Genomic DNA, 10133 nt, shown 5'->3' on the forward strand with positions numbered 1-10133 from the left:
GCCCCAGGAGACGGAGCCAGCAGGGCGGGACCTGGGAACCTGGGTATTTGCCAAGTGCGCCAGGAAACACGATGCCGACTCGGATACCCTTGGGACAATCCTGCTCTTGTCTTCAGTCTTGTGCCATCAGCACGTTATTTATTGCTTCCGCTTTCCTCCTCTGTCAAATGAGGGTAAAGTGCATCCTCACGGCTGGCTGGAGGCAAACAGGTAGAGCAGAGTTTTTCAAATTACAGGCTGCAAGCCACCGAGGAATCTGAAATCCACCTACTGGGTCACGACTGCAGTTTTATTTCCTTTTATCTCTGATTGCCTTCTCTCCTGCGGATGGATCACCTGCATTCTCGGTCGGGACCCCCCTCCACTGTGCAGTGGGGCCCATGCCCTCTGCTCATGGACCTGGCTCACTGTGAGTCCTCTTCTTCCTAAGCACCAGCCTTCCCCCCCTCGCTTGTGGGTCATTTGCATGAACACACAAACCGGCCACTATCTCTCCTGAATTAAACAGAAAACGAAACCAGAAAATCCGCCCCCTCCTTGACCACACTTCCCTGGAACTCCCGCCTCATTCTTCTAGAAGGAGAGCTTCGAAAGCAAAACTCCGAGAAACGGTTCTCCAGGTTTGCCGTCTCCAGCGTTCCTCCCGCGGCCTCTGGCTCACAGCCTGGGGTCCAGCTTCTGCCCCTCCCCCTCGGCACTGCTTCCTCCCCAAGGCCACCGAGGACCTACACAAAGTTAAATCGAAAGGCAGCTCTCTGTCCTCAGCCTGGGTGGCGTATAGCCCCCCATCAGGTCATCACTGCCGATCACTGGCTCCTCCTTGAAAACTCCAACCAGAGATTGCTCTTGAGTGTGCCTGCTACAGTTTCTGTTACAGACACGGCAGTCTTGCCCGGTGAAATGGGCACTGCGGTCAGAAGCCGTCTGAAAACACTTGCCAACCCTGGTATGGAGGGCAGGGTTAGGAGCATGGAGAGCACGGGTTAGGCAGCCCAGCGGGAGTCCTGGCTGTCACTCAGTTTGTGCTTAGTGAGCACAGACTCACTTGGTGTTTTTGAGCCTTGGCTTCCTTCTCTGTAAAATGGGTATAATACCTATCCCTTGGGGCTGTAGGAAGGCCCAAAAGGGAGAATGAAAATAAAGCCTCTGGCACACAGCAGGTGTTTAATAAATCCTGTGGAATTACTGAATGAGCCAGCAACCCTAGCACAGCGGCTGGCCTATGGGGACAGCTTCCGTCCCGGTGGTATAGGGAGCATTCCGTAGATGCTGCCAGGGTCTGTGCACCCAGGGGAGCACAGCTGTGCTCCAAAGCTGGCAGCAGAGGGGAGCTCTGACAGCCCGCCCTGGGGGGAGTTCTTCCAGAAAACTCTCTTAATGTAGCCTAAGTCTATTAGGCGGGTGCTCTGTGGGGGGCAGAGGACAGCCCCTCATCACCCCCGCATCGTAACGGTTCGCTTGGGTCACATGGCCGCATGTTGGCCCCACCTGGAGAGCTTAAAAATGCTTGTGCCCGGGCTCCTCCTTAGATCACACCAGCACTGGGTGGGCCAATGGGGCAGGCAGGTAGGTTTTAAAAGCTCGCCAGGGGATTCTAGTCCATTCCACCAGGGTAGATGGAGAGGCCAGAGAGCTGCTGGTTAGCTCACTTCCGGACTGCTCCAGAGCTCGGTTCTGTCACTCACTAGCTAATGACCACGGGTCAGTGAGCCTCAGTTGCTGCGTTAGGAAACTGGGGAGGGCAGTACCTCACTCACCAGGTTATCCTGCAGGTAAAGATGGGAGGTCAAAGGCAGGTAGTAGGCATGGGCTTCATAAAGTCAGCAGGCCATTGCCAAGACCCTTCTCATAATCTCTCCTCCAGTTTCCTCTTCTCCAAACTAGCTTCCTTTAACCCCACCTCTCTGGATTGAGATGTCTGTTCTTATTCATAAGAATAGCTTCCAAGTCACACTCTGCTGCTTTCCTGGGGTTCTGGAGGGGCCGGGCCAGGATGAAGGTGCTATAAATAAGGGGATGTCCTAGGCCCCCCACCTGCTGAACCAGACCAACCCATGTCCCTTACTTACAGCAGGATGTCCATGCCAACCCACATGAAAGAACTGCTTTAGTGGTGGCCACTGTGACTCCCAGATCTCCTTCTGTTCCTTTGCAGACCCATGCCATCCCTATCTCAGATCGGGGTGATGGGGCTTCCCTCCCCAGGCATGCAGTAAGTAATGCAACACATTTTTATTGTTGCTATGATGTGCTGGGCACCGGGCCAGCTGAGGGCACAGGGATGTATGGTAAGAGAGCTGCATTCACTACTGCCAAAGAGCTCATAGCTCAGCGGGGGAGGCGTGCCCATCTGTGAATGGGGCACTCTCATTGTGGATCTTAACAGCCCTGCCTCGTGGAGGTGCTGCGGGGTTAAATGAGCAGAGGCTGGCAACGTGCAGAGCAGTACCCCGTCCCTCCCCCAACAGACAGTCAATATAGTGAGTTGTGCAAGCACCTGATGGGGGTACACCGGGTTCTGGGGACCCAGGCGAGGACGCCCTGACTCAGAAGCATGGAAGCAGGAGAGGCCAGGGGAGGGCCAGCAATGCCCTATAGGATCAGGATCTTACAAACCCCAGAGACAGGAGGGCGGGGGTGGGGAAGCGGTCAGGGATGCTGACAGCTTGGAAGCTGCATCCGGAATCCAGGGGTACCGCTGACATACCTGCTCTCCCAGGGTGGATAAAGAGGCCAGGCCAAGGGCAGGCTCTCCATCTGGTGGGGGTGGGGGTGGTCCCGTCTCTAGGACAGTCCCCTCTATGCCCCTCTCTGAACTTGACTAGTGTTGCAATCATCTGTTCATCTAAATTCTCCATGACTTTCTCTACAGCCCTTCCTTGCCATGTGATTTGAGGCAGGTTACCGAACCTCTCTGGGCCTGGATTTTTGTCTGAACAAACAGAGTTCAGGAGAGGTAGGCTTAACACCCTGACTAGCTTAGCGGGGTCAGGGTCGGGCTCAGAAGATGGAAAACGATGGCCACCGTGGCGCCCTGCGGCCCTACCTTTCCAGAGAAATTCTTCCTTGTTTATGCTGTAATTGTCCGGGCTCTGGGCCCAAAGGCTGGTGGTGGGTTTATTCAATGTTCTTATTCCAGGGCCTAGAGGCAAGGGGGCAGGTGAGCAGCACGCGTTCTAAATCATCCCCAAAACTGTTCTAGGCAGAAAGGAATGAGCCTGGGATGGGAGGTGACCTTGAAAGTGACATAAATCGGAGGAGAGGGGCTCTGTACAAATATTCCTACTAAATAAGCCAAACTCCCCCATCCAATGGTATCCATCCCTGGGAAATATTAAAAAGAAAGTACAGAAACAACCAACATCAGACCCACAGCTAACTGAGTTGCAGGTGGTGGCTGGAGACAGACCCATTTGACTCTCCCCCTCCTTTTCCCAAAGTGGCCCTCAGGTGACAGAGCAGACCAGCCACTTCTTGCAGGGAAACCAGGATGAGAGTGGGAAAGAACCAGGGAGGTGGGTGGCAGGAACGAGGAATTAGGCAAAGAAAAATGGCCCGCAAAATGCAGAAACGCCCCAGCATGCTTGCTTCCCAAAGCCGGCCCATGAATCGAGGGGTGACAGGTCTCTCATCTCTGATGCCAAGAGCCAGGAGCTCCGGGCAGCAGCAGGTACTACATCTGCACCTGCCAGCACTTGGAAAGAGGCGATAAAGCATCGTAGCAGGGCCTGGAATGCTAAGTGCCTGCAGCTGGGAAGGGACCGCCTTAGAGCGAGAGCAGTTGGCCGTGGATGTCCACCGTGAGATGGCCGGCTCCCACACACCAGAGGGGGCTTCCTCTCCTGCCCCCGGCAGCCTGCTCCCAGAGGCCAAGGCGGTGGACAGAACAGGTGCACACTCGGTCCAGCCCCGGGGGCTGCCACGGCCAGGTGCTGGCCCCGACAGACCGGGATCTTCAGAATGAAGCCCAAGTGCGCTGGGTAATTTACCGAGGCTGGCAGAAACCTGGACGCTTGAGTCACGGGTCTATAAAAGTGGATCATAAAGCACCCCAGCCAAGCCAGACGTCTGGAAATACACCAGGGCCACATGCAGCTTAGAAGTGTGGGCCCCATCCCCCAAGTGATCATAACAATAATAATGTTTATACAGCACTTAGGGTGGAAGCGTCTCAGAGCCTGTTCTCAGGGCTTTGTACTTGTATTAATTCACTTAATCCTTGCAGCAACCCTACGAAGCTAGTGGTGGTAGCATCCTCCTGTCACATACAGGAAGATGAAGCAGCACAGGGGCCAGAGAGCCAGACGCGAACAAAGGCAGGGTTTGAACCCCTGCCATCTGCTTCCAGAAGCCGTGCCCTGGACCGTGCTTCTTAAAGTCTATGGCGCCCGGCAGTAACCCCGGGGTGGGGGTGGGGGGGCTTGACAGCATGTGGCTCCTGACTCAGCTGGTCTGAGGTAGGGGGCCCCACCACTTACAAGCTTCCAGGTGATGCCCGGTCCAAGGACCGCACGGGGAGCAGGAGGCTCTAATCTACTAGACTACATTCCCATGAGATCCCTTCAGCTGTGGAAATGGGTTTACACCACACTGCTCTGGCTCTGGGGGTGTCTATGAATTCCTCAGTCAATAGAAATAGGCGTTGGCAAGGTGTCAGAATCAAGGGCCAGGGCAGAGGGTGTGATGTCTTAAAATACCCATGTCCAGGGGCACCTGGGTGGCTCAGCTGGTTGAGTGTCTAACTCCAGCTCAGCTCATGACCTTGCGGTTTGTGAGTTTGAGCCCCACGTCGGGCTCTGTGCTGACAGCTCAGCTCCTGGAACCTGCTTCCGATTCTGTGTCTCCCTCTCTCTCTGCCCCTCCCCTGCTTGCATTCTGTCTCTCTTTCTCAAAAACAAATAAACATTAAAAAATTTTTTAAGAAAATACCCATGTCCATTCTCCACCTCAGCCAGTTTCCATCAGAATCTCCGGGGTGGGGCTTAGACTGGGATTTTTTTTTAAGACTCTTGGAATGATTCCAATGTGTAGCCATGTAGAGTTCCTGAGACAGAGGACAGGGCTGCTCCAGTGAGTCAGTCAGGTTTATCCCTACGAGACTGGAGAAAGTTCTCTGGGGTTAGGTCAGGGACTTCAAAAGTGCTTTCAGAAAAGGGGGTGGTGAGCCAGGGCCTGGGTCCGCTGAGGGCTATGGCTACGGTCTGCTGGCGTTCCCTCTTCCTGTCTCCTGGAGGAGAGAGGCAGCTGGCAGCCCCCCAATCTGGCATGCTTTCCGAGATGCCCCCACTTGCCCCATCCATGAGCTTTCAGGGGAGAACAGACACCAGTCGATTTATCGAGAGGCCCGCCACCCTTGATATCTGATCACCCTCACTATATGAGCAAGCTCCTCATTCCCAACCTCTGGTATACGTGCCCTCAGCCTCTGCCTTTAACAAGAACTCCCCTGACCTTGATGGCTCTTTATTCTAATTTTTCATCCACTGAGCCCTCACTCTCCTCGTTGGCTATAAATCCCCACATGCCCTTGTAGTATCTGGAGTTGAGCCCGCTCTCTCTCCCTTGCTGCAACATACTTGAGGGGAGCCTTTCTTACAGTCTTAACAAGTGGCAGAGTAATTTTTTTCTTTAACGCCGCCCCTGCCCGAGGGAAAAGTCACACCACAGTGAGCAGCCCCGATGGGGGCAGGGAGCTTGGTGCCACTAAACACAATGTCCAGGCCTCACCTTGGCATTCAAGGCCTGAGCAAGGACTTCGGGAGGCAGGCAATGACCTCAAGCCTCATCTTTCTCTTAAGTGTACCCGACATCCAGTAAAACTCAGGGCTTTACTGCCCCTCACGCACCAGAGCTTTCCCCCATCCTGCCCGTGATCGGGCTTTTTTCTCCCTGAACTTTCTGGAAGTTCCTCTCCCTTCTTATCCACCTGCTCTGAGTCACAGTGATCTCTCCCCTGGCGACAAGACTACTCATCCTCGAGTCTTCATTTCTTCCCATCATCTTCAATCCTGCAACCTCCCAGCTTATCCAGGCACACTGTTCTCTGGGTTAATGGCAACATTTAAAGGCCACATTTCTCAGCCTCCTTTGCAGCGCCTGCAGTCATGTGACTCAGTTCTGACCGATGCAATGTAAGCAGAAGCAATGTGTGTGACTTCCAGGAATGTTTTTATGCCTCTCTTTCTTCTCTTGCTGTAATGGTTGGTGCTCCAACAGCCATCTTGGGCTGTGAGACAATCTTGACTATGGAAGCTATAAGGGGGCAGCGACGAGGTTCCTGACCGCATGGAACACCATCCCAGCATTGAGCTGGCCCCTCCCCCTCCAGACTTGAACACGAGAGAAACATTACCTTCCAGCTCGTGTGAGCACTGTTTTTTGAATTTTCTGTAACAGCTGAACTTAATGCTATCAGAGCCACCTTTTCAGATCCCTGGATTCTTGGGTCCACCATGTGACACTGTGTAGAATCACCGTTTGCGTCTTCTGCCCAAGTGAAACTGTGAGCAGCCTGAGGCTGCAATCGTCTTAGCTAGTTCCCTCCTCCCCACCCCATGAAGCAGGAGGCCTCACACACAATGCAAAGCACATCTCGGGATTAAAGTCTGTCTCCTGTACTCCACACAACTCACCGGCTTACACCCATACTCTCAGCATCCTGGAAACCCAAGTTAAGCTGCCGTCCGCCCCACCCAGGCCGCTTGCTCTCACCACCCCCACCAGCTCCCTGACTCTCAGGAGGATCGCTTCCTTACCAGGATGTCGGAGCCCACGGCTTCCTCCCCTGCGGTTGGGCTGGAGCAGTTGCGGAGTTTGAATGCCCAGTACTCCTTGGCAGTGACAAAGAAGTTCCACGGCAGCAGGCCACCGATGCCCAAGCTGAAGAAGATGATGTAGGTGCCATTGAAGCGGTCCTCAGGCCTCTGCAGGCTGGGTGGCGGGCGGTCCAGCAGCTTCTCAAGGAGCGCATCCTGGTCAGCTTGGAGACTGCCGCTTGCAGTTCTGTAGGTGGAGTTTGCACTGTGATGAAAGGCATCCTCTGAGGTCATGGCCACTATCGGAGCAGAGAGAAACGGAGATGGGGCAGGTAATCAGAAGCTTATCTGGGGCACAGTTAGGGACTCTCCCGTCCTACAAGCTGACCAGGCCCCTACTGTGGGTCACCAAAGCATGGCTCAAAAGCTTCAGGTTTAAGGACCGGGGAGAGAGACAAGATATCGGAACTGTAAGTGACCAAATAGGGTTTCAATCCCCTCCCCCCCAACTCCCACGCAGGCCAACACAAACAAGCCCAGCAGGTTGGATGGGAGTGAGGCAATGTGGTGCAGCGGGACCTGTGGCAATCGATCTGGAAGGGCAAACCTGGTCTCAGGGCATTTAAGTTCCTACGTAGCCATAAAAAAAGGAATCCGGACCCTTGATGGGCATAGAATGTTCTCTAAACGTCTCAGATTTGTGTGAGAAAAGGAAGAAACAAGGAAGTACATAGAATATGTTACTGTTTGTACCAAAAAGCAGGGCTGGGCTGGGTGGGGTGGAGAATATATACACGTACGTATGCAGGTCTTCTGGAAAGGTACACAGGAATTTCCCTCCTCTGCGGGGGAGGCTGGGGACGATGGGGATGGAGAAGTCTTCACTGCCTGCTCTCTGTGCCTTTGGAATTCTGAACTGTGTGAATGTATTATGTGTTTAGAAATAAAATTGTAAATAAAAGTAAAGACAAAGTAAATAGCATTAGAAAAAAAAACCAAAAATCCATGGCGTCTAGAGCTGCCTTCAGAAGCAAGTTGAGAGATCCAACAGCCCACTCCCTCATTTAATTTGTGGGAACTAGAGGTCTGAAGAACGGCAGCAGGTCACAGACTAGGTCCGTGGCCAAGGCTGGGTTGGCAGCTCCTGCCCCGGGCTCCCACCTCGGTCCCTCACAACCCCCCAGGAGACGGCCAACCGGCAATGGCACGGAAGACTCGCAAAATTTCTGGGTTGCTAGTAACTATTACCTACATGACCCTGGGCAAGTCACCATGCTTCTGAGCCTCAATTTCCCCATCTGCAAACCAAGGGACGCCTTCTTATGAGGCTTATGTGACTGCAGCTGACTGTCAGTGGCTGGACCGTGGGAGCAGCTCTTACGCAAACATCAGTATCTTCCCCGCCACCCTGGGCCTGCCACCTGGCGGGCCGGATGCTGAATTTGGCTGCAAAGTAGCATGTCTGCTCCTATGCTCTATAGCACCCAGGGCACGGCAGCAGCTTGATAAATGGGCAGAACTTCCAAAAAGCTGAGGCTGGGACACTGTAGTGTTCCCTGCAGTAGCCACCNTGCAGCTCGGCTCCCATTAGAGGCAGAGCCTTAAGTCACAGCATCAAGCCAGGCAGAGCAGAGCCTTCCTTCCCTGCGGAGATGAACACCGTGTCCTGCGGGTACAGAGCCTCCTCTGCTATTTCAGGAGAGCTACACAACATTCCTTGGGATTAAGGACAGGAGTTATTGCCTCCTTTTTTTCAGAGGCAAAGAAGGAGTCCTCAATTGGTCCCACGTTCAAACAGTAAGAAGTGCCCAGAATGAACATGAAATCCAACACTCAGTCAATGCCAAGTCAAAGGCCCGCGCTTGTGCCTGACGACACCCCAGTATGACAGGTACTACTCTAAGAGTCATTTCGCAGAGCAAGAGTGAGGCTCAGAAAGGTTCAGTCATTTGCCTGAGGTCACACAGCTCCCAAATGGCAAGAGAGAGGTTGCATAGCCAAGCAGACTGAGGCCCACGTGGGAGAGGAGGCTGGCTGGCGATGTGAACCCATGTCTACTGGCTCCAAGTATAGAGCTCCTTCTAGAAGGCCTCACGGCTAGTGAGCTGTGAGCAGAGGCGAAGAGGGTAAGGGCACCCTCAGCGATGGTTGCTGAATGAATGGATTTTGTGTGTTCAGGATAGCCTCTCCTCCTGGGGTAGCATGTACCCCCGAGCGGGCAGGCAAGATGCTATCAGATGCCCGAGCCTCAGGCCAGCAAGTCTACTATCAACTCCCCTGGTCGAGCAGAGCCCCTTCCAACCTTGAGCTACAGGGAACCCAGCACTAACAAACTCACCAGTGTGGGCACACCCGCATGTGCAGGCACATACACATTTCTGAGTTAGTGTCTAAACATGTAAAAATTGTGACCCACATTGGACAACAGACGAAGGGCAAGTGGTTCTTTCCAGATGCTCCAGCTACAGGGGTGGGTGCAGGGGGCACCAGTGGGTCACTCCAGCCCACTCTCATCTCCAGGCATTTATTTGTCCGGGACCATTCAGCCTTGACTGAGCTTCTGAAGAAGGAGCCAGAAATTTTCTCTAACCTGGGTCACAAGCCAGGGCATTGGAGTGAGCAAAGTCTTATTACTGTTTATAAAAGCTAGCTGCTGGCTTCTGGATTAAAAAGAAAGACAGAAAAAGAAACCTAACGAAGAGCCCTGGTGTGTGCCCCTCCCGCACCTGCGGGAGCCCGCCAGGCTTGGCCCTGCTCTCCCTTCCAGGGTGATGCGGGGGGAAGGGGCGGCACCTGCACAAAGAAGCAGAAATGTGCGGTGCCTGGGGCGGCTTCAGACCCCCATCAGGAACTGGGTGCTGGTTCGGAGGGGGTTTCTGACTCTGGCTAAGCCAATCTCCCCCTTGTGCCTCGATTTCCTCATCTGCGAAATGGGGGTAAGGGAGCTGGTGATAACCTATGGGGAAACATTGCTGGGGAACACAGGGCGCCACCCCGAGGCCATGGCAGAATCGGCTTTGGGGTTGCGGACACCCCAGGCCTCAGACCTAGCGTCAGCCACCTTCTGGATAATTTGGGCTGATGTGTCCATACCCAGGTCCCCCGGGTGGGGAGGTCGAGTCTCAGGAAATCCAAAAGGAGGAGAAAGAGGAAGGGAGAGAAGTGGGGGGGGGGGGAGCGGAAAAAGAGAATAGAGACCCAGAAAGGGGGAAACTGAGGGTGAGGGCAGCGAGAAGGAAGAGGAGGGACGACGGGGTGGGATGCAGCGAGACGCGCCTGAGCGGAGGGGCTGGGGTTGGGACGGAGGCCCTGAGGTTTCCGGGGGAGCAGTCACCAGGAGGGCTCGTAGGGGGAGGCGGCCGAAGCTCCAGGCCCGGG

At 54.3% G+C, this 10133-nt stretch overlaps 1 protein-coding gene across 2 annotated transcripts in view; it reads right to left on the reverse strand.

The window, feature by feature from the left end:
- The window catches only part of SLC29A3 (solute carrier family 29 member 3), a 41904-nt gene extending 31777 nt beyond the window's left edge, over positions 1-10127 (reverse strand). Inside the window, exons 1-2 of one of the 2 annotated variants that reach the window (XM_077778634.1) lie at positions 10090-10127; positions 6756-7054 (exon numbers count right to left, since the gene is read on the reverse strand). In XM_077778634.1, the coding sequence (XP_077634760.1) occupies positions 6756-7049 (294 nt within the window). In that variant the 5' untranslated portion in view covers positions 7050-7054; positions 10090-10127. Of the gene's footprint in view, positions 1-6755; positions 7055-7555; positions 7609-10089 lie in introns of those variants that run through there. The other variant, XM_077778635.1, reaches the window with a different exon arrangement.
- Positions 10128-10133: the final 6 nt, after the last annotated feature.

This window comes from Crocuta crocuta, unplaced genomic scaffold (genome assembly GCF_008692635.1).
Source record: "Crocuta crocuta isolate KB4526 unplaced genomic scaffold, BGI_CrCroc_1.0 scaffold167, whole genome shotgun sequence".
Lineage (NCBI taxonomy): Eukaryota > Metazoa > Chordata > Mammalia > Carnivora > Hyaenidae > Crocuta > Crocuta crocuta.